This window comes from Anopheles nili, chromosome 3 (genome assembly GCF_943737925.1).
Source record: "Anopheles nili chromosome 3, idAnoNiliSN_F5_01, whole genome shotgun sequence".
NCBI lineage: Eukaryota > Metazoa > Arthropoda > Insecta > Diptera > Culicidae > Anopheles > Anopheles nili.
In genome coordinates this window covers 6,018,741-6,043,723 of record NC_071292.1, presented here as the reverse complement: position 1 = coordinate 6,043,723, position 24,983 = coordinate 6,018,741, and the positions used below count along the sequence as shown (strand labels likewise).

Genomic DNA, 24,983 nt, shown 5'->3' with positions numbered 1-24,983 from the left:
TCCAGTCAAACAAAACTTTATGTACAATCTTAATCATAAAACGATCACATGAAAAACATACATCGAATATAGGGCTCAAACACCAAATGTCGTATTTGCCAAACCAAATGTTCTATTTGCAATCAATGGTTCAAAAAGGCGGAAAGTAGAAACGAATGTTATCGAAAAATATGCAAAACCCACGGTGGGAGGTAAAAGAAAAAGCTGGTAACCAATATACAATACACAAAACAAGATTGCCGATGTCCCGTAGTACCAAGATTCCAAACACTCGTGCAAACCTAAGGCAAAATCACGACCAAATTCGCAAGCAAAACGTACAGAAAAGCTGGTCAGAGTTTGAGAGAAGGGGGCGAAAAAATTAAGTTGTTGAAGCAGGGCAGCAGAAATAGCAACTCTACCAAAGGATAGCGATTCACATGTACGGAGGAGTACTGGTAAGGATAGTGCTTTAAGGGAAGCAGCTGTCGAACACCGATGGTTTACACAAACTCTCCTTCTAAGCTAAACTGTTCCAGGTAGCTCTCCAGATTATGGTTTTCGTCCAGTGGTAGCCCGATTTGTCGGATAATCGAAGCTTTTTCTTGCTGTCGAAGGAATGCATCGTCATGTCGACCCGTTGTCGTCGTTGCAACGTTTACATTAGCTGTTACCATGTCGTCAATTAGGCCATTTGGAAGCATACTGTTTCGACGTGTTTTCGGTTTCAACAGGGACAGAAAGCTGTCGTTACGGCAAGGAGTTCGTCCAAACTCAAAGGCACGCTCTTCGGTGACACGTGCAGGTGGTGGTGTTATAATTGCCTCCTTCTTGCATAATCGTCGCCTGGATGGCATTCGTTTAAGTCGTTCCTCGTTCTGGCGAATTTCCGCCTCAATTTCTTCAATTTTTCTTTGAATCTCTTCCTGATCCGATCGTCGATCCGATTGTCGATCTTTGCCTTGTGTGTTCACCGAGCGTGAGAGTTTTACTTTCGGTGACTTCGAATGTCCTGTCGAGTATTGGTTCTTATGTCTATCCAAGGATCCAGTGTTCAGGGTTATGCCACCATTCGGTATCGAGGTGCTAGGCGGTTTCCTTTCAATTGTTGACCGAGGTGTGACGTTGAACATTTCGCATCGTGATTTAACAACGTTTTTTAAATTCGCCAGTACCAACTGATCGTTCTCGTGCATTGTTAGATCCTCGTTTTGCTCCAACAACTGCGCCATGGGAACAAACGTTTGAGCACAACCGCTGTCCGGTTCTGCATCAGAAATGCATTTGTTATTATTCTCGTCTTCCACGAGTGTTTCTGTGATAATGGGTATTGTTGGCGACAATGGTTTTACGGTGCGATGTGGTAAGATTCTGGGCTCTTTTGAGGAATAATGACAAGGAACCCGGGAGTACATCGACTCGGATCGACCAACCGTCGCCGAAGCAGCAGATCGCTCGTAATTTCTAATTATTTGCTGCACTGAGGAACCACTCCCGTTGCGGCTGGAAAATCTTTCGAACGTTTTAGTTCTTTCTCTAACGCTACTTGTCAGCCCGTTACCATTCAGGGGTTTTCGCTTAACGGCAACCACTTTGGGTACAGAAATAGAAAATTCGGAGATAGCTACTTCTTGTCGGTTGGCGCCACCCTTTATGTTATGACTATTGGAATTGTTTGTCCCACAAAGATGCTCCGTCAGATGGTCACCATTCTCAGACACACCAAAGTCATTACTGCTAAGCCAACTGAGCACCTTATTCGGGGACGGAAGCAGCTGTTGCTCAGCTGCTTCATTTTCATGCAGTGGATCAAGCGTTGTCGATCGTGGCTGAGTGGAGTCGTCCTTGTCATCTCTGCGCTCGGCCGCTACCGCACTATTGTGGCTCCAGGTTTGATTGTCACGTGGTGATGACCGTTGTTGTCTCTTACCTGCACGAATTGTGTTGGATTTTTTGTCAGAAGCACGGTGTGAGTTTGCTAACGAGCGCACTCTCACGAATAAGATGGAGACGAACGAGAAAGCCCAAGATAACGCAATTTCGTTAAATGTTAACGTACGGCATTCAACAAAAAGGAAACTCTATTTTAAACAGGGTTGCTTTGTACTTCGTTCGTTTCCCTCCAGTGAGAACATTTGGTTTTAACCGAAAAGAATCCACTAAACTAAGAAAACTGCGGTATGAAACGCAAATGCTCTAGCTTCGTTCATCACATGATACTTTCTCAACATATTCATTCATGTATTTCAACATGTTAAGAAACTCGAAAAGATGCGAATAAAAATAGCAAACTGTAGTAAATGTTCATGAACACTTAAAAAACTAAAAAAGATTTGAGGCATTCGCTAACGAATCGATGTAAATGCTTTGGAAATAATGTGAATTGATTTAAACTACTAGCCCCACCGAACCAACAATATCTTTATGCAAGCACCAACAGATCCAGTTGATAAAAAAAATCATATGAATTATTTTTAAATATGATGTTGTGATATGACAAACATTCGATTGAAATTTTCTTGAATCACAGTGCGGCATGTGCAAAACGATCAAAAAAGGAATATAACATACAGAAAGTACAGCAACGACTGATCCAGTTGATCATCTACAGGACGAGTTTACATAGGTCATTACAACACAATAACAACAACAAAAAACTCAAACATTCAGCCAAACATACACACACCTGCGCTGGATCGTCCCCGTTGGCCGCTGGACTGACTTGGCAACGAACCGGATACACCCCCGGGTCGACCCGACCCCGCACCACTCGCTTTGTTGAATTTTGGCGAGCCACGAGGTGGAACCGGGGGTGGAACGCTTTGCTTAACGACCGTCGTTTTCTTCTTCAGGGGTGGCATGTTAGTGGGTGTCACGGTGGCACTGCCGCCACCTCCAGCCCTGGTCATTCCTGTTGCAAGGCTGCCACCAGTTTTACCATTACCACCTGCACCTGCGGCAGTAGCACTGCTACTTGAAGTCGTTGTTATAGTAGCCGCCGTATGCACACTAGAAGACGTATCTACATCTGCGAGAGCGATCGCGACGCGAGCCGGCATACAAATCCGCAAATCGACAGTATATGAACCCATTCGTTTACATATTAACATTACGGATAAGCAGGTTAGTTGATTAGTTCCAGCCGCACGAGGAAAGAAACAGATGAAAACGATATTCACACGACGGTTAGTAGGGCTTCTGTTACATCAATTAGATCATAGTTGTTTAGTTGGATCGATTAACAACAACCGGTTAATTAAAATGTTGCTTATGCATGATCGCTTTACATTTCTTACAAACATGTTTCATAATCAAATCTGATGCCATAGTTGAATATAGCACACGATGGTTTAGTTGTATAAATTACCTGATTTTGGTGTCCCCGTCGTTTGTTGATTGAAATGCGTCTGCGTTGGATTAAATTGCTGATTTTGATGATGATGTTGATGGGAACTACCAGCTACCGCTAAAGATGTTGATGCACGGGGCAGGAGATAAAAATAAAAAAAGATTAATATTACATATCAACACGAGGATAGTAATGTGCGCAACTAGGTGATAAAAATGTTCAAGTGCAATTAGATGCCTATGCGTGTATTTCATCTTCCCGGTATGAATATCCAAAACTATACCGAAAAAATTGAGTGTATGAGGGGTTTACTGCTTAAAAATAAAAGAAACGCGTTCGAAGGATAGAGAACACGAAAAGATAGTACAGCACACGGACGAGAAGGAAATAGAAAACCGTGAAAAATCGGTCGAGTTGAAATACGAGAAAAATAAACCAACAAAACATAAAACATTTACGGGACAGACGGTGTCCTCAGAGCGATAAAGACAGATACAAAGAGAAGGAGAGGGCATCGAGTGAGAAAGACAGTATTACAAAGACATTTATCACGGCAACTGTGTACTGAGCGTAATTAAAACACGGTGATACGATCAACGTACAAATACGAGATTCCTGCATTTCGCTCATGCGTAAAGTAATAACCAATAGTGAAAAAAATAATCAGTAAACAAAACCGAGCAAATCGCTTCCATTAGGCGATAGAAAGAGGCGATATAAGGCTTTTTATATTAAACGGCAAAACAATTTTTTAAATATTTTAATTGAAGATCAGCAATGATATGCAACGCACTTTGAAAATAAAATAATGCAAATAGAAATAGCCATGATGAAAGGCAGGAAATATGTAGAGACAGATACAGTGATAGATATGGTGAAGTATATCAAGTATACCATCAGGAAGGACACAACACACGAATGATTCAAATAAACGTTTGCTTAATTATTTTTGAATAGACAAAAAGGACACACGCAGGGGATACGCACGACACAACAAACTTAATGGTCCACAAACTTCGCTCAAAATTAGAAAATGTTGTACATGTAGATTATTTCGATCGTTTTGTTGGGGATGATAAGACTGATACAAAAACGAATGAATTATTATAAACAATGTGGAAAATCATTAAACAATAACCCACGGAAAGCTAGAACAACTCAAACAAACGCAAAAAAAAAAAGTGAAACCAAAAACTAAAACGCAAAAGATTTCCCCTCTAGGTATTGAACACAAGTAAAATAAAAATAAAGGTAAACACTTACGTTGACTATCTGTTTCTTCATTTTTTGCTCTCTGTGCGGCTTTCGATAAACTTTTTCTCTTGGATGGTGAATGTTTTAGCGCTTCACATGGAAAGTTTTCCCCATGTCATATTTTAGAGCATTTTTTATTCAATGAAATTGAGCCAGTTGTAGAAATATCGATAAACAAGCGCAAAAACACGGGAGAACGGCGCCGAGTTGGATGGAGAAGTACAAGATGGCGTAGGGTAGTAGTGATGGTGGTCGAAGGGTGGTTGGTAGTTGGCACGATCGCGTATGGATCAATGGTGGTGGTGGTTGAGGTTGAGAAAAACACACGGGTTCAATTGAGATAGAAGGTAAGGAAAACCAAAACGAAAAAAATAGAAAGAAAAAGAGAAAAGAACACAATATGGTCAAGTAAACGTACAACTTGGCTACAATAGATATATATCAGTAAATATATAAATGATTTGCTTGGAGACGCACTGGTTTACTTTCTCCTGGCAGTGTTAAAAATGTAGTGTTATATATTAGCACTAAAATAAGGATTTAGCAGCAATTATGGATCCCAAAAGCAACACAAACAAATCACGCCTGAACTGTTTTCAAGTTATTCTAAAAAAAAAAGAAAAACTGTTGTTGCAAGTTTCATACCCGTAAGAAAAAAGAGCAGTCAAAAAAAAAAACAAAATTAAATCATTACAAAAATGCTGGATTAAAAGCTTATACATATATGGCTTTTAGATAAACGTAAAATATTAGGTATTGTGTGTATCAGAAATATTTCAAGGATTTTAAATGGATTGCAACACAAACAGAAAACTGATAATGCCTGATACTACAACAAAAGTATCGGAATTTTGTCAAAGCAATAACTGTATAAAACTGTATAAAACTTATCAACCCTTATTTTACAGTGAAAGGATGATTTAAAGGTCATGGAAAAGAAATTCCAAAGCGGACAGTCGTGTCGATGGTAAATGCAATATAAAGCGGAAATAATAAATACAATACAGAGTGAATGAGAGGTCGAGCATGCCAAATATTTGAGATAGAATAAGCGAAGTATTGTAATCAAAATAAACATTAAGAATAAATTTTGATAATAAAAATAACTTAACAATGTTTCTCAAGCCGTGATTACTATACTTCCAAAATATTTTTTTTTACCAATGTAAAGTGCGTAAACTAGTTGCAAATAAATATAGATGATCACACATAATCTGAATTACTGAAACAAATCACTACCTAGGCTAGACCAACACAATAAAATTTAAGAACAACATGGAAGCGAATGAATCTATATACTACACAGGAATCAAATGTTTAACCAACTATAAATGATATTGCGCCAATCTACGTATAATGGTAATTTTGCATACGGAACGTTAACATTCACATTCTCATTCGCTCTCATTCTTGTGCAAGAATATCACTATAATACAGTTACTGCAACACAGAAATAGCGCTGATAAGTAGAAAATTCTTGTTAGAAATATCAATTCAAAACGGAAGAAATAGTAAAATAGAAACGTAAGAAGACTCCAACGATGTAGAGGAAGAATATGCAACTGCAGAGTCGATAGAACAAAGATAGAACAATCAATTTCATAGAGAGAGGAGTCTATGATGACCCTCCATTACGCAAGCATAAGAAAAGAGCATCAAAAGAACAATAATCAAAACAAGATAATTATTAATTTAAAGGACAAGCAAGATCAACGAAAAACACAATGTAAACACGTAACATACAACAGGAGAATGATGTTAGATTACCTATGTAGCTGGTGACCAACGTGCGAAATTTTCTATGATTGCCTTTGATCTCGGGCAGATCCACTGTTGTGTGTATTGCGTTAATTGAATTGGAGATTGGTTTGTTGGCAAGATTTGGTTTTGTAATATTCGTTTGATAATTAGTTATCCGTTTCATACATTTGCGGCAAGTTGAATTACGACGTGGCAAGATGATTTGTACAGTACCAATATCGCAGAATATTTTTATTTTCGGATTAATACATTTTGCAGAAACAATTGTAGCGTTGCATACAATTGTTATCATATCATGTTTGCAATACGCAATATGTAAGAAAAGAAAGAGATGAGAGAACAAGAAGCAAAAAGAGAAATATAGATCAGAGATTTAATATAAAATATTTGAACGCATTCATTGGAGCGAAGTGAAAGGGTGAAAATAGTGATCCCTTAAATTAGATGCTTAGCAACTGCAACTTATCCTGTCATTTTTAGTTTAGTTACGTTAGTATTGCCACTAAAATGCTGCGTCATTGAGCAGAAGATGAATTCAAATTGAAATACCCACGAGAATGAACCATAACCTCTAACCATCTAACCGGAGCTGCAGCATACATTATCTACCTTCCCAAGTGCAGTGTATTTTTAAAGAAGGACATAACAATCTTGTAAATATAAAATGAATGAGATTTGATTACAAGAAACGTCGACACATAAGAACACGATCAACATTCAACCAGGTAAAGATGAGGGCGTTAGCATTGTACAAGCCAATAGACTGGTCCATCTCTCTACCCAGAAACGACACAACAGGAAATTGTCAATACAACTTGATTGGTCATAAATGTTTAACACGGCGCTCGTAGCTGCTACTACTGCGGTTGAAATTTCACGAGTTTAAAAATAGATAGACGATACCCTACCCATTTGATAAATGCACACTATTTCAGTATTGTTTGCTGCTTTTAGATAAAGGGGAAGAGCTTGATACATGATTTAATTTTAAGTTTGGCTCAATGTATGCTACAAAGTTAATAAATATTCGTTAATATGTATATTAGCGTAAGATCAGGCACATGAAACGTTTGTCAACTGTTGCTTGCTTTTGAGAGGGAGTGTGTTTTTTCTTTGTTTGCAATGTTTTGCAATTTGCACAAGATTAATTGGTTTAGCTCCCGATAATAAGAATCATTATAATAAAACAACAATTGTTATGCGTTTTCTTCTATGGCAATAAGCAATCGATGACGGAACTTACGTGAAGGAATTTTCTTGAAAACGGTTTTGGCCATAAAGTCCTGAAAACGTTGTGCATAGAAGGAAGGCCGATGCACCGACACAGTGTCCTGTAACCAAAAAAGGAATTAATGAAATATCTATTCAATTTCCTGGCACGTTCTTGTTGTGAAATTATACTTACACCATCGTGGATGATACTTTTCCACGTGTGCTCGAGTTTTTTCCTTAGCCTATACGATTGTAAAATATCTATGATACCAATGAAGAGCAACAGCCGTTCACCTTTCTCGCTACGCGCCGGAATACCACCAGGACTGTATAACAGAAATTTGCATGATTATTCATATTCAAAATGTAGTATATGATTAACTACTCACGGAACATCATCCTCTTCGTCGATTGGTTCACTTTCAGCCTGAATACTTTCCATTGCTGTCGAATGCGCAACAAGCCTTTGCCTGTTGATAGACCTATGGAATGATGATTATAGTGTCAAATACCAAAATTATAATAAATGCCTTATAAATCCCCAATCAACAATCATCAAGCAACCATAATTGGTTCAGCCATGTGAAACACTAACTCTTTTGTTAAAGTCAGTGACATTATTAAGATTATTTAATCGATTGAAAATGACCAAAGCATTTAGAATGCTTTCAAACAGTTCCAGAATGCAGCAATACAACCAAAATATATTTTTATATTAACAATACACGACCTGCAGTCTATAATTCACAGACCAAATAGCGTAAAAAAACACCACTGTGTAATATGCCTTAACTCGATTTAGTTTCAAGGAGCACGTAAGGCATGATTCTCTACAAGCATGGCCTATGAACTAGCTTTTTACGCAGAATTGATATTACTTTAAACCGCCGGAATGGAGCTATGTGAGCCGTATCAAAAACAAAACACCAAATGATGCACTTTGGGATATTAAATGATTAAGAGCAACACTACATCTGTACTCTCCACACATTTAGCCGGATCGTCATACCTAATCAGCATCTTTCCGTAGGTTGTGTGCCTGTGTACCGATAAAAAAATCCATTACACCGTCAGGGAGATGGAGTTTGGGAAAAGAACAAGAACGAACAATGTACACCGTCAGTAAGTTTCGTTCGTTATTGATTTTACGTTCTATCCAGATATTGTGTACACCACGTTCCCAGAATCGTGCTACATCCAACAAAAAAGTTGAATCAAAACAGCTAATGTAACAATCGATCTATTAAACAACAATGAGATTGAATTAAAAATGGAAAATTTGTATAATTGTTGTTGGATAATTTATTGAGCGGTGTTGGGAACAATAAGTCAATTTATCAAAATTGACATTAAAAAAAACATGAGGAAAACGGAAAATAATAGCATAGCCGGTATAAGGATTCGGGTTCCATAAATAAACCATTGGGTTTTATGAAACATTGATACATACAAGGGAGGGATAAACAAATAGACGGAATTGGAAATGGCACATGGAATATCAAAATGCGTCGAAAATATTTTCACAACTAAAGACATCAAGTGCAAGTGGCATAGTTCAGTGGATTGGAAGTGTTGTATACCATCAGTGTTTTTCGGAGAATGTATTTTGGTTTTCGTTCAGTTACAATTGTGTTCGGGCAATAAATTCGTTCATGAAAACGAAAGGCACAGAGCTGTTGAGAGAGAACAGTTTAAAATGTGTAATTGCATAAACTCGTATTAAGTATGCATTACGTACGCATCAAAAGCTTGCTCCCACTTTTACAACTTTAATAATGTTAACTGTATAATTCAAATGCATACGGTATCATCATTTTTTACATTTCATTATATAAAAATATAAAAAAAAACTAAATAAAATATAATCGCCATTTTTTATCTTGCAAAATGTTGTTAAATTTTGCATTTTTTGTGTTGTGTTGTTTCTTTGCCAGTGTAAGTGCAATAAGTCTACTTAGCTATACACTCATCGGACAATCATGTAGATTCAAGGTAACGGCTAAGGGAACAAAACATAACTAAAACTCAAAGCGTAACAACTAAGCACGTAGAATCGTTATACACAGCATCTTCCGGCCAATAATTAGAAAAAAATATCAATTTAACAAATTCAATATGCACCAAAAAAAGAAGAGTTTTTTTTTTCATTAAAGCAGCATACATTTTGCTATCAGTTAATGATCATGTGTCAAAACTCTATGTGAAATGGTAGTTTCAAATAAATGTTGTACTCTCGATCGAGCAGAATGAAGTAAGATGAAAAACAGTATAAATCAAAGAACAATCGAACAAAACGAGCTTATTTCAGTACATACGACAGCTGATTTAAAATACATACTATCCAATGGTAAATGAACTGAAACAAAATCTGTTCGAATGATTTTAATTTCTAAATTCACCTGCAAGCTGATTTTTAGCATGGGCTTTGGTGTAGATATTTACAAAATACCATTTCAATAGCAGTGCCAAAATGAACAAAAATCTCAAAATTAGCAGCAACAGCAGCACCGTTTACTAAATAAAAACGCACAATTCCTGCTACCGTATTTTACCAATCAAATAAATTTGGCACCCATGCATGTAAGCGTTCCGCCAAAGAAGACGGTGAATCTCACCTGCTGCGGTTGAGTGCCGTCGTTCGCTGTTCCTCTCGTTCTTGCACCATGTACTGATCCGCTTCCGGTGCGTCCTCGTAATCCGATTCGCCCTCTGACCTAGCCTTTGCAGCAGCCTCTTGTTTTTCCTTTACAGCCGAATCGAGATTATGAACGCCGACGAGCAGCGAGTAGTCCATAATTTTAAACGATTCCAACACCCGACAGTCCCGCTGGATCGTCTTGATCAGCGCACTGTACGTTTCTGCTTCGAGAAAAAGTCCGTTCGGGTGGTGCTCCATAAAATCCAAATCCTTGTATGTGGGAGAGGATTTCGAGCGTTCCGCTTTGTTTGCCTAAAAATATGTAAAGTTAGCATGTTTTTTTCCATCAAACGAAGCATGATTGTGCATCCAGCGCATCAACGAACCTTCCGCTTATAGGTCGATCCCTTGAGATCGTATTTGAGGTGCATTTTAACATAGGAGGGAAGCAAATTATTCATAGCGACTAATCGAACGTTTTTACTATTGCATTGATAGCAGTACAGGCCGAAGAACTTCGGTAACAGCGTGCGGGGATTTTGATTCAGATTCATGTAGTACCTGGGGAAGGGGTTTGACAAAAAAACATCGATATTAATAAGCTTAGTGACTGGTTTAACCGCAAGCTGATTGATCTACCCTGGCAGCAGCTTCTGGAGGAACTCTCCTTCTTTATGTTGCACGGTTTTAATGATAAATTCGTCGTCGTCCGTCAGGTAAAAGATCGAACCGGATGCACCAGGATTCGATAGCTCCCGAAGTGGCGCAGAACACATAGACATCTGTAACAAGGGCAGCCACAGGTATATGATTAAGTTTCATTGGCACAGTCCCAACAATCCCAGCCGGTATCCGCTCACCATGAAATCGTCCGGTTGAATGCCAAACAGATCGCGAAAGTACCGGAACGCAATCGGGGCGTAGATTTTAAACTTGAACTCGCTGTAGTGGTGCGCGGGTGTCATGCTGGATCCCTCCGGTGGAAAGGATATCGTTTCCAGCTCCCAAAAGTCCATCATCAACAAATCGCGCCGGGGTTTCGATGCCAAGCTTCCGACCGTATGCTGGATTCCAAGCTGGATCGAACCCATGATGGTGGTGGTTTGGATTTTTTTGTACGTAATTTCACCGCCCTCGCCAACTCGCCGATGACCAATTTTGCGCTCCTTGTCCGATTTCGGCCGGTGTGGCCGAGAGGCCAACGACTGTTCGCCCGACATCTGTAACAAGAAAGAAAGCAAGTATTTTTTAAGCATATATTATATGTTGAAAGTATAAAAAATACACCATCGATTTGCTCTTTATCTGAATTTCGATTGATCACGATTCATCAGCGTTGTAAGAATTATTGCGCAACCAGCACGTCGACGTGGCGTTCCTTACATTCTCCTTATCGAAAGGCATATTACGCTAATTGAGACTCCTGAGAGGGATAGCGGGAGGCATGGAGCCTTCAAACAATTGTGCATTATGAATAAGCAATTTATGCTGCTGCTGGACAGCAAACTATCTGCATCTACTTTTCGCTAGTTACTATTTAAGAAGTTGCAAGCTCACTTGCGTTTCAGACGATACATCAACATTTACAGCAGCTGATGAATAATGCAAACCAGTTCAAGCACGTGCACACGCAGTTCGTGAATGAAATGTACGAATAAAGAGAAGAAACAACGAGAAAACAGCGTTGCCACCCAATTCTGCCCCTTCTCTAGCAGTGGTTGGGATTTAGTGCATTATTCTAGCTGTTGAGAACAAATCATCTAAATCAAATTGATGAAAGCTCGCACCGCAACAATACTTGCAACGATTAGGCGCAAACATAATTTCATGTGGTAAATTTTCGATATGTAACTCCTCTGGCAGCATGAATTCCGGACACTAAATTATCTGTTTCATGAGGTTTGTGATGTTGCTGCTGTCGCATATTATATCGATAGCACAACACAGTTTCGATAGGTTGGGTCGATTGATTCACTCGAAATACGGTTAGAAAATCAATTGATAAAACGTGTTCTATTCAAGTAGCCATGCCACACGACTAGCAGGGTGGTAACGCCAACGCAGCACAGCATTCCAAACAGTTATGACTAGGAATGCAGTGCCATGAAGGCAAACAATAGAAAGCAGTCATACTAACTAGTTTCAATTCCAATTCAACAATTTTCGAGCATGCACAAAATCAACAGGTTAGAATTTGCCCTTGTAAACGCTCCTGAAAAACTTTTATTTCTCTCCTTTTGTCGAAAGGGAAATAAATGTTGGCTACCAGAAAAAGCATTAACTATGCTTGTGCTTATACCTTGGAAACCCACAAATATAGGAAGGTGTAAGCGACTGTGGCTTTTGCTCTATTATATCCAAACTCAGCTAAATCCACAATCAAAACGATACGATGGAATAAAAATTAAAATTTGTAGATGATTTCACTTACAGAAGAGAAAAATGCAAAATCTGCTTCCAAATTTTGCTCCCTTACTTACGACTGTCTCCGCGTGTCGTTCAAATTATCACATTTTGCAAAGACACCAGCGGTATCACGTTTTTTCTGCCTTGCGTAAGATTCAGCGCCGTACGAGCTCTTGATTGCGGTACGCGTTGGAAACGAAGGATTCTTGCGACCAAACATTCATACCGGCGTTTTGCCAGCTTTCCGAATGTCTGCAGACCGAGCCGACTTTGGCGAATCAATTCCTTCAGCGACTGTTTGGCGACAGATTGCACACCCAGGGGTGGGGGTTAAACTCCGATAGAAAGCCCCTCCGCGTACCATATGGGCCTGATTTCATCACTTTCCCACTACAAACACGTTGGGCTGATTTGGGCACACGTGAAAACATCTAGCACCCATTCGCCATTCTGGTCACGTTCTGGTTTCAACATCAAACGACCAACAACAACAACTACAAAACTCACTCTCAAACCACGCAAGGTTTGATTTTGGAGGTCTAGTGAAATGGTTTAATCTCCAACTCGAGCTGTGGGGTAAAAACAGTAAACAGCACTGTATCTGAAATTGCTTCAGCTCCAAAGGGAAGGCCAGCTCAGTTTGAATAAATGTTTTGCGACCATCACCAAAACAAATGCGAATAATAACAGCCATACACTCGACATGATTTTTACGGGGGCAATAGTACAGAACCTCAAAGTATGGTGCATTATGCAAGGCTAAGCATATAGATGGGCGGGAGACGTGAGGGGAGATGCTTTTGTTATTGCCATTATTCTTAAACTAATAATCATTGATCGGTTGATGCACACGAGTGAAGGAATAATAATTTACACAGCACTCCGAGTTGAGACATCCATGTTTTTCCTTGAAATTGAAATTAAACCTGCCCTGGGGGTTTGCATTGAATGCAGGCAGCAACGAGCAAAGGTTGATGACGCATCCAACACATCAAATTTCTAATTAAACAACATCACATTACAGTGTTAAATACGTGAGCAAAAATTATACATATTTTCAAACGCAAGGTAGAGAAACATGTTGAACCACAGCATCAACAGCTACACGCGCCTGGTTTGCATTTGATTGCATCATCGGAATTTATCCTCTCGCAGTCGCGAATGCAGCGATGCCGAAGTGTATCGACGAGCAGCTCCCGCTGCACACATACACCTGCGAACCCAAAATATGGATGAGTATCGCGAGGAAATGAGTTATTCATCTTGCCCACCGGTTGATTGGCTGCCTCCACCTCACCCGAGACGATGCGCCATGCCGTGATTAAAGGTGTGCAAATGCATTCGATGCAACGAGCGAGGGGGCAGTGATTTTCTGATGAAAAAAATATTAATTATTCACGTGCAATCGCAGCGTCACAAGCAATCACAAGTGCCTGGCAGGTTGCGTTCTCGATTGCTTGTTTGAAATGGGGGGGGGAGGTAAGTTTGCTTACAAACCGCATTTTAACGCTAATCGCTTGGCCTCGACGTCCGTCAAGGACTGAGAGAGCTTTGAGAATTGGAAGTATGGGAAGTACTACACGCTGTGTTATCTGTTTAACGCCGAAAACGGTAACCGCAACGCCAACGCTTAACGTTGTTGTTCAACAACACACCTTTCGACGTCATGTAGGCATTTTTGGCATTGAAAATCACCCACCCACACCACAGCAAAGGAATGTAGGAGCATCTCCTCCACGGACAGTTTACCGCTCAGTTCGAAAGATATGAAAGGCAACAGGAGGAACGCAACACGATGTCCCCACCCTCACCACACGATACGAACGAGAAAAGATGCTTTAGATCGCGAAATATTTTTGTTGGCGCAATCATAACTATTGAACGTGATCGCGTACGTGTGCTCTATGGGAGGTTCGATGATGCCAGGATACGACACGGCCCGTCGTGTTTACATGCTGTTTACAGTGTGGTCACGATGTTTTGCCGATCAAATTTAAAGTTCAATAGCAACTGTCAAAATCTGGGACCGTATTATTTCTTTTTAAACAATCTAAATTCATAATAATTGGATGATTTTGACTTATATTAGATAGCAAGCTAGTTGTGATGTAAATCCACTTTAAATCGCTATGTTTTTCCCCCTCCATGGCAAATGCACCATCAGGCACTGTGTCCTATATCTGGCACCTTGGACAATTGCACGACCTGAGCGCTGTATCAGCTGAAAGCCAACAACGGCATGACCATGGAGGTGATGACTACCTTGGAGACGAGTGACAGACAAGCGTTTTGCGCTGCCTCGTGCGGTTGCCGCTGCTGCTAGGCGATGTGTATGCATAAAACCATGCCAAGGTATGGCACCGATCCGTTTGTCGCTTTACTTGCAGAGTTTGCGAGGTACGTCACCGCGTCCGTCCGTCCGTTCGTCGTAGCACTTGTGGCTGTTACGTCCTTTCCCTGAGAGCTCCGTCGAGGCGGATTCGAGACCATAGATGCTTTAAATGAACAGTGAGTGTGTGTGCGAGTACGATATTGTCACATGCGCCATTGGAACGAAAAGGCACAGGTTGATGCTGGGATTTACAGTACAAAAAAGAAGGTATCACTGCCTATTTTGAGACACCAGCAGCAATATGGAGGGGTAGTAGGTTCCAAAAATGAACACATTTATACGGCAAGCATCGTCGACTGAATGGCAATGATTGAGACACAGCACAAAAATCAGCAACCAGCAAGTTTCCTTCGCATTACATTCCACGTTTCATACGTTTCGAAAAGGTAGAAAGAATATGCTACATGGTAATAAGCATAAAGTTCTAGCTAAAAAAACTCACAAAATCAAGCGACCACATCATTTCACCGGCTAAATGCATGCTATCTTTTATATCACCAACAAACAACCGGTGCGATTTGATGCAGAATCGCATTCACTACCGAATCGCTGTCAACTGTATTCCACCCCCGGTGAAAAACCGATCCGTCAGGTAGACATCTTGTGACACGAACAGGCTGGCTGCGCCCCGGTCCGAAAGCGAGGAGAGGTTTTGCGCGTCATAATTTTTATCATCTATTATTGCCCCTCATCCAAACAGCGCGAGGAAGTCCATATCAACGAGGGAACCAACAAAATTGACGTTTCAGGTACACCACACGGGCAAGAATTCATTGTAAATCATGGCCGATATCTCCAGGCGTTGCTAGCCAGCTTGATAACCGACTGAAGGTGACGTTTACGAAGCAAATGTCTGCATGTGTTTGGTGTGGAAATTCTTCCATAGGGTGAGTCCCACAACAGTGGGCGTGTTTCCACCGTAAACGACACCGTTGGGCATTGAAAGAAACGTCAATTGTTCCAGGATGTGGTGCTAATTATGATGTCAATTATGACGCTAACTTTTACGCCAGTCTGTATTACGTTGCTAAAAATTGATAGGAAACTGTAGAAAACATTCAACTGTGCGTACGGGAATACTGAGCTAAAGTCGTTTGCAAAATGTATTCATTCCGAAAAGAATAGACCAACGATTGTCCCCAAATAGCTGGCATACTCATACAAAATGCCTCTGTGCAATGGTTGGCATCCTCATATGCAAACAAGACACCGTACAGACTAGACGATGGTGGTAGAAATGTTTCCGCCGCTGTTGCTATTATTGGCCAATATCGGCAAACAATCCCAGCCAGCGCGGATATTTCCAACATGACACCGGTCCATCAACAGCATCCTCGATGTTTCCGATCGCCAAGGCATCAGAATTTCCATTTGTGGAACAATGCTTTGGAAATGGAAATATTTATAAATCCAAACATAGACCAGGGATCCACTGATGGTGGCGGCAGCTGATGGAGTTGGGTTTGCTGGGAAATTTCATTTTCTCTGAACACTAGGCGTCGAATCGAGGCATAATAAACGATGAAACACAACAAAAAACGTTCGCCGGAAATAGTTTTTGGGGTGTTTGCGTGTTATCTCTCTATTGCACTGACAATTCCAGTTATCGAAATACCTTGCAATGCTTAACAAGAATTGGAATTGATCCAAGGATGTGGCAAAAGTTTCGCATATCTAATGTGTAAGGAATATTAAGCGCTTATAAGTAAATCTCCTAATATCCTTTCCTACAGAGCACACATCCGAAGGATTCGGCAGTCTTTGGGGCACATCGAGAGAACATTTATCAAGATTCGTCGGAACCCGGATTAATGGCATCTAGGGAGAGAAAAAATCTTACCAGCACGTCAAAACGACCGAATGAGTCATCATTACACACAACAACCGGACTCGCATGCAACCGAATGAACCAGTTAACACGCAGGTGTGATGAGATTGCAGATGATTAGCGTTATTTCTGCTCTTATGAAAGCAAGTAGCAACACATAAACAAACTGCAAAAAAAAGGTATCACAGCCAAGCCCAGTCCACTCCTTTGCTATGTGCGTTTAAGGATACGTCATATCTAGGGAGTATTCAGTTGTTGATAGTAGCTCATCATTTACGTAGACCAGAACGATATTTACCCTCAACGATCGACATCAACATCGACGTAAGGTAGTTTACTAAGTAATGAATATGGATAATAATAAATGTCCCACTTCAAAACCAGTCATAATCATTAAATGAGCATATGGCAATAGAAAACATTTTCATTTTACGCAAATCATACCCAAGGGAGCATTATTTTATGGACAGCGTGTGCCATCGCAAAGGCGCTCCTCTATTTATCTACTTACATATGGCAGTCGGCTAATTGTGCCATGTGAGTAAAAGTTTCACAGTTACTATTAAAACATTGATAAACGCCATCGAAAATAGCTTGGGGTGATTATGGCGAAAGTGGCCGCTCTCCGTTCGACATGATGTAATCGTGGTTATAATATGTTCAAGCATTTAATTCGCATTCATTGGACAATGCATTTAGCATGATTGGACATAAAATAGCACGATAGTATACTCTCAAGAGAAAATGATTATTTTATGAAATAACACTTAAAATCTCAGTAAACATGTTGACTTTAAAAGAGCACAGAACAATTTTTCGTATACTTCAGTGCTGATAACTTAAGTAAAGGAATGCCCCCCCCCTTTTATAATCGCTACTGAGCACCCACTTCAGCTTCATTCCAGTTTGCCTGAAGGCATTTGCTTCAATTTGCTAGATAAATGCATAAAACATATTCTGTACACACTGGAGCGAGAAGGCGATCGAACTGGCCATATCTGGACGGTTTTATCGGTTTATGCTCGTTCCTTGCACTATGGCTGAAGGGAAACCGGGAGGCATACACCACCATAAAGGCATTGACTTCGGACATAACAAACAAAACCAGAGCCATCCACAAGAAGCACACCTTCCTTCAAACCTAGCGACCCAAAGTAAGACGGAACTAGGCAGTGTTGCGAACCGTTTCCAAAACGGAACCACAGAATGGAACATAAACTGGCGGCAGCAGCCTTCCGGAACTGCCGGAGTCGCAACCGTTACAATCCACCCAGCGGAGGTTGCCAGTTGTTCTTGAATCAAGTGTCGACTACCTCTACTCCTCCATAAACTAGAGCCTGTGGATAGTGCGGATATTATTATATTCAGAGTTTAGTGCGTTCTGCTTAAAATTCCGATGGAAAGGAGCAATGTACGCAAAATTATTCCCTAATGAGCCAATAGCACAGGAACGCAAATGCCCACTGACCCGTGAGTGTGCGAGATTCGTCGTGTTCTAATTACCTTTGGTTGCGCCTCCCCACGTGAGGGAGTAGTAGTCGATGTTGCTGCGTTGATTGCTCATAAAAAGCATGCTTTATATTACGCATACAGTCGACAGACCAAAATACCAAATAAGCATACTACGGATGCTTACAGCGCTCATCTCCGTATCAACCCTTTTGCCAATTGAGAATGTGGTGTTGCCTTTCCCGGATCGAATAAACGTCCAGCCAAGTGTTGAGTTGATCTTTATCGGTGCTCGTTGCTCGTACGAGTGTTGAAACCAGATCAAACCGAATCATGCTTGACCGTTGAATGTATCAGATCTCGAGCTAAAGCGCTCGGTCAGTGAATGATGAGCGAAAATCACCCTTCTGACATTGGACATCGTTACACTTGAACGGTTGTTGTTACTTAATCGCTTGAAATTGAGGAGCGTCACAACTAGGAAGCTAACACAACAGCTCAATGTGCATATTTGCATTCGCTTTTACGAAAGTTTTGCAGCAACGCGTCCTTTCCAATCAACAACAATCCTAGCAGCATGTTCTTCGACATGTAAACCCATTCGAGGCAGAGTAAGAAGTGTAATAAAAATACAAACTTTCCTTCCATCCGATGGAGGAAATAGTCCACGAAAGGTGTGCAGCATTTCGAGAAGTCCTTCATTTACTTCGGTCGCATTGGTGCTGCAACATTAATTGCAAGCTGCAATTAAGCTCCTGTTTCTCCCCCAAAGCCCGTGTTATCAGCAGACTAGTACGGGGTTGGTTTTGTGGGCGTTAAATTCCAACATTCCCAGCTTCAAACACGCGCACACGAATACCCGCGAGAACCGAAGACCGTCGTGCCCGTTGATGCTGTCATTGGGTTAGATAAAAGAACGCCCTCGTGTATGCTATGATTCTGCGAGATTACGCAAACATGGAAACGCGCGGGCGAGCTCGACTTCTCCATTGCCAGCGCACCGATAATGGTTGCTGATCATGGCGAAAGAATGCGAATGGTTGGAAGCGCGTTATCAACGCCCTACGACACGCTCGGTGGCTGCTGTGATTGTAGCAGGAGGAGCCTTTCTCGGATGGACAAACACACCACCGGCGAGATGGAGAATTGCAAAGTCATTAGGGCGCGTTGGGACGTCGCGGGTTGGTCCGGTTTTTAGAATTTTGCAGGGCACAAGCTCTCGAAGGGAAGCAGAACAGTGAGTAGCGAGGAAACGCAAGCAAAAGTGGCCAAGATTATGCCATATGACGGAAGCAACGTTGTCGTTGATTCGAGCGGTTTAAGTCTCCGTACGTCACATGGCGTCGTTTGGCCTCGAAAAGCCAATCCGGAGCGAATGACCAAGAGCCGCACAGGATATTCTCTTGTCCCTCCTCGTGACTACCACCAGCTCCTCCATTAAAATTTCGAAGGACGGTAAAACAGTGTTGCAAAACCAGCGAAAAAACCCACGGGCTTTTATTACCACCAGGGCCATCCGTTACGAGCCAGGCAATTTGGCTTCACTTTTCGGCCCAAACCGCATCATTATCGCCCGCAGTCGCGCTATCTTTTTATCGCGTTTTATGTGCACAATTCCCAGTTGTTTTCGTTTGCCAGCGATTCCCCAGCAAACACACACAAACACACGCGCACACGAGATGGTGGACAAATTGCTTCAATGACGCGTGAGAAGGAGACATTTTTGTTCGAAAATCTGTATTGAGTGCTGTGTGGAACAGTTGAAGCTGTTTAAATGTAACGATTAACAGGCGAAACAAGTTTACTTGAGACACATTAACGGTCGCTTTTGCTACGTGCACTAAGCGCTCAAATAAGAACTTCCATGCCATTCCATGTCTAGGTACAGCCACGAAGATCCTTGAGCGGAAATTTGTATCCAGAAAAGATTACTCCTAAGCCAAGCCGTGATGGTGGTGCTTTAAACAAGCCGGTCAGGCTTTGCTGAATAATTTAATTACTTTTCACGGTGCTTGCAGAAAAGCCACCGCCATCATGCGAGATGTGGGAAAGCAAAAAACAAAGGATCCAGAAAAGCCTCCCGGTGTTCGTCGCCGCAAGAGAAAAGTGATGTGAGGATCATGAGTTGGACCTTTTGTTTCATTTTTTTTCCTCCCTGCAGTCAATGAAACACTCAAGGCAAGCGTTTGCCAGCGTGCCAGGAAACGACAGCAAAAAAAAAAAACAGGGACCATAAAACCGGAAGCAAATAATTCGTCCCTTCACTCCTGCACCCTGGTTTCTCTTTTTCAAATCTTGTCCCACCGAGCAGCACTGTTAAGAAATTTAAGCAAAATTTATTATTATGATTCACACATACATACACACGAAACAGTAAAAACAAGGATACTCTCCTTTTTATGGGGTTTGGGTTTGTCAAAAACCATTGTTGAATCGCACCATAATGCATGCTACATAAACTAGGTTGTAAAAACATCTTTTACAGTTTCAGTTTACGCGCCGGCTAGGTTAGTTAAGGGCATTCGCGTCGTCACTCGTCGTAAAGTCAGGTGGCATCGTCTGAACCTCCGTGACCTTGCAAAGCAAGCATGTTGATGGAAAAGGAGAAAAAAAACGTGCATCTTTTTTTACGCTGCTGGCCCGCACATACTCACTCAAGTATCGCACAAAACTGTTTGCACTAATGAGCACAGGAGTACACTTTGCCGAAGCCAAAGTGGTCAAGACTCTTGAGGGCGACCGTCAGCTGGAGAAAAGCGTGGAAAGGCTGGAGAGTTTTCTAGTTAGTCGACGTTATGCTCGGAGCAGGAGAGACAAACCCCTAGCGGCAAACAGGGAATATAAATGTTCGGTGCCGGTAATTAGAACAAAAATAGACCTCTGTTATGAGAGCGAAGAATTGAGCTAATGATTACAAAAATTGTAAATGAGTATTAGGAAAATTTAACCGTTTCTGATGCATGAAGAAATCAAACACACACTCCTCGAATGCAACATAGAAGCGTGCGTTGTGTCAATAATTTCCAGGTACAACCGGTACAAGCAACAATTTCCTCGTACAAGGCATGCCCCGGTAGCAAAAGGGATCTATTTGTTTCGCTATGAATAATACACGCGATTACGATTACGACCGACCAGGTTTCCTCATGTTTAGTTGTTATTAATCCCAACCCGGACCCCCCTTTCGATTCTCACCGGGTTCGAGGTGAGAAGAAGCAAAAAAAAAGCACAATTGTTTCGCATACACTTCCACACGCAGGTTCTCAACCCAATCGGTACAAACCTGCGCCAATCTGTACCACATTTCGATTGCAGCATGCTCCCACACATTTAGCATTGCATGTTAATTGCAAGATGAGAACAACTCGCAAACTCTTGCATCCGATCGCCCCGTAGAATGTGCCGGACGAAACAATAGGACGCTAGGGGCAGAAAATTATATCTCAACCGGCTGTCGTGTGCCTCGAGAGTTGGTGGGTTATTGGAGGTCAGCCTGGCTGTTAGGGGGAGATTCCCTCGGAGCTCGGCCCGGCCAACGAATCCATTGACTTCATTAGCAACCGAACGAAACAATCAGCAGCGGCGATGGCATCGGCACCGTTGTTGGTTTGTAGATAACAAAGTAATTGACCTCCTGTTTGAGTGAGCGTTTATTCTTTTCGTTTTTATTTAACTTCGATGACCGTTGAAAGGTCCATATAAAAGCCAAACCTTCATCACCCATCTCTGATGCGGCGAAACAAAAGCCACACCGCCCAATAAGCGGATCGTGTCACACGAGAACCACTGGCCGTCGTTTTGATACGATGGGGGATTGGTTCAACGGAAACGCTGTGCATGTTTGATGATCATAGACGCACTAATATCCGATAATTGTGCAGTTCGGGAGAACAAAGTGAGTGCGTGCAGTAGACAGACAGAGAGAGAGAGTGATAGAGACATTCTAAAGCCCGTCATTTGTTGCGCCGGCTCAGGCGCCGGCCATGTTGGGCCACACAAAGTCGAAAGGTAAAACGTGGCCAAACTAAAACCGTTGGTTAGCGTGCAACTGGTAGTGTCGACCACTCTCACTATTGTTCGCGCCCTGTTGGATCGTGCGCTGGTGGTCGCTGCTGGATTCCATAAATAGCTCGAACCGAAACGCAACCGAACAGGCCACGACCGCCGACGCCATGCCCAATCAGATCGGGGTTCAAAAGTCACGCCCGCCGTTGTTTGGTCGCGCAAATATTTCGCCAATCTCGGGACCCGGTGTTCGAGTGTTTGCAGGAGAATTGAAAGCGATAGTTGTGCGGTTTGCCATCCATGTTTTGGGGACGCCATGTGCAATCTGTACTAGCAGAATGATTGCAAAAATCAGAAACTCACTGAATGCTCCTTTTAATGTCCAAACTAACCTCATAGGTTGATTAACCGAAACAGTACCATACATTGGCGTATAAATGTCCTTGTTCCTCTCTACAAAGGATGAGATCCTTCTCGTGTCTCCGTGTTGTCCATGATGAAAACTGATACTTTGTGTCATCGGTCGTCAGAAGGTGAATGCCCTCAGCAGCAGCAGCAGAAGCAGCTGTTCAAAGCGTGTAAAACACCCACGGGACGAACGAAACCAAATCCCAACCTTTTAAAACAAAGTAATACAACATTAACAACCAGCCAGTCTCTAGAGAAACGGCTGTTCGTCCTTGCTATATAACCAAAGCAACGCTATTAATACTTCCTAGGGCAGATGAGAGAACAAAACGAATTTGCTAAAAATATTACGTAAACTTCGAGTTAAGCGAAATTGGACGATTCCAGAGCAGAACCACGGGGAGTTGTAGCGTATTTCCAATATGAAAAAGTGTCTTGCCCACGCACACGTACACCCCCCGATCGAGGACAAAACGGACATCAATCGACGTGAAGGCGGCAGCAAATGAATGCATCAGGTATTTTAAACCCATCGTGAGCATCCGTTTGCGTCCTTTGTCAAGCACAGCCTTGCCGTAGCAAAGAGGTGTTCAAATACTTAGTGTCACTGAATTATGCATCCAACGTAGAATGTCATGTTCGGCCGGTACGTTGACCGAATGGACCTCGCTTCCTTTTGTCGGTTGTTTTTTGTGTGTGTGTGGAGCAACAACGGACGGCCGTATCCTTCTGGCACACCTTGACGAAGAGGGGAGGCGAAGGCAGAACCCCATGACCGCTGATTTTATATTTCACCTCACCAAACGATGGGGTTGGGGTGGAACCTTCGCGCACATCTTGTGCTCTTGTGAAACACAAATTCCCTCCCACGACACCTCCGCCCACAACGCTCGACATTAAGAAAGCGAAAGTGATGCCGGAAGGAGCCGCAAAATATGGGCCAATCGATAAATTCGCCCGGCCTTCAGTTCGGGTGGCCCTGGTAGGGAAGAAATCCTGAACGATGGTCAACGTTGGGGTTTATCCGATCCCACGCCACGGGTTCCAGCGTTGGGTACCCTAAAAACAGAGGCTAACCGAGGTTTTCCGAGAGGGGGTTTCAAAGGGATAAAGGTTTTTGGAACGAACGTATACAAACGTTGGGAATAATACGGCACATAAACGCGACGCGAGTGTGGTTTACAGAAACAACTTCCATTGAGAGCGCTTTTACGAGTCGTGATCCTTGTTGCTGGAATGTGACCCATTCCAGGTTTGTTAGGGATTAGGAAATATGGCGTATTTTGCTTACGTTGCTAAATTATGAGCTTACGTTTGTAAATGAATCGACTTACCCCGTCTGCCATGATGAATTTTCCCGGTGTGTCCTTGATGAATTTTCCTGCGAATGAAAACATGAAGACAAAATTTAATCCCATGTACATAAGAGCATGCTGCTGAGGTTGTGATGGAGATAAAGGTGTTCTCTAATGTAAGTTCTTGGAAAGCAAAGAAATGCATACCATATTCATCTAGTTCCAGTTGCTGGTCCTTGCTGCTGCTGGTATACTCGGAATTTTTCGTAGACAGTGCCGACTCTACGTCGATGGTATCGATGGCGGCCGTATCCCCGGAAGCCATCGCCTCTTCTAATTACGAGCGCACAAAACGGCTCTTCTTGACAAAACGCTTTCCTTTTATCGCGTGCTGGATATTTCCCTTCAACAACCGATGTTCCGGAAGCGCCAGCCTCCACAGCAGATGAGTGCGCCCGGTGAGTGCTTGATCGTAGTTTTAGCTCACTCCACGCTATTCGATTCTACCGAAACACTCTGGGTGTCCTTAGAGGACCACTGAATCCCGCAACACAGACTATTTTTTTTCTCCTTCACATTCCGCAACCGGAAATAAAATCACGCTCAGCCCCCTACCCACCAAAACGGCCTTGGGGGTGTCAAAGATGATCAACCAGCTTCAGACACTTTCGATTACGGATTACGGAAACACGCGTTTCGAACGGGCGATACTTTCACCGTACACTTTTTGCTCTCAGGGGTTGCGGGGTTCAGCTGATGTGTTGCAATAAACCAGAACAAGCCTACTAACGCGCCTATTAACTATCCACTATTCACTTGTGATTCAACTACACCACGGCAGGGAGCTTTTCTCTTTCTGCACGGCTAACAACACTGCCACACTACTAATTCATCACACTCTGTGGAACGTTTGTGAAATAATAAAACGGATCCGGTCAGGCATTGAAACATTGAAAGTGACATTTCGAGCTGATCTTTAAAGCAGGAAATTATTGCACACCGGAGAG

The 24,983-nt window shown here is 42.1% G+C and overlaps 1 protein-coding gene across 1 annotated transcript; it reads right to left on the bottom strand.

The window, feature by feature from the left end:
• Window positions 1-482: 482 nt before the first annotated feature.
• On the bottom strand, window positions 483-24,320 carry LOC128725423 (phosphatidylinositol 4-phosphate 5-kinase type-1 gamma-like). Its single transcript, XM_053819163.1, has 15 exons — window positions 24,184-24,320; window positions 24,016-24,062; window positions 11,054-11,413; window positions 10,833-10,975; window positions 10,580-10,754; window positions 10,171-10,505; window positions 8,565-8,594; window positions 7,945-8,037; window positions 7,749-7,881; window positions 7,587-7,674; window positions 6,350-6,412; window positions 4,592-4,672; window positions 3,347-3,445; window positions 2,664-3,007; window positions 483-1,904 (listed from the first exon to the last, which is right to left on the bottom strand). Exons 1-15 carry the CDS (start codon window positions 24,299-24,301, stop codon window positions 483-485), a joined length of 3,531 nt encoding a protein of 1,176 aa, XP_053675138.1. The 5' UTR covers window positions 24,302-24,320.
• Between the last annotated feature and the right edge of the window lie 663 nt (window positions 24,321-24,983).

What these genes read in the sequence shown, in the direction of transcription:
- LOC128725423 (XM_053819163.1), bottom strand. Translation starts at nt 24,301, where the DNA reads ATGGCTTCCGGGGATACGGCCGCCATCGATACCATCGACGTAGAGTCG. An exon ending in AATTCATCATGGCAGACGGG is followed by an intron (nt 11,414 to 24,015) that starts GTAAGTCGATTC and finishes TTCTTGTTACAG; the next exon opens with ATGTCGGGCGAACAGTCGTT. An exon ending in GACGAAGAGGATGATGTTCC is followed by an intron (nt 7,882 to 7,944) that starts GTGAGTAGTTAA and finishes TCTGTTATACAG; the next exon opens with TCCTGGTGGTATTCCGGCGC.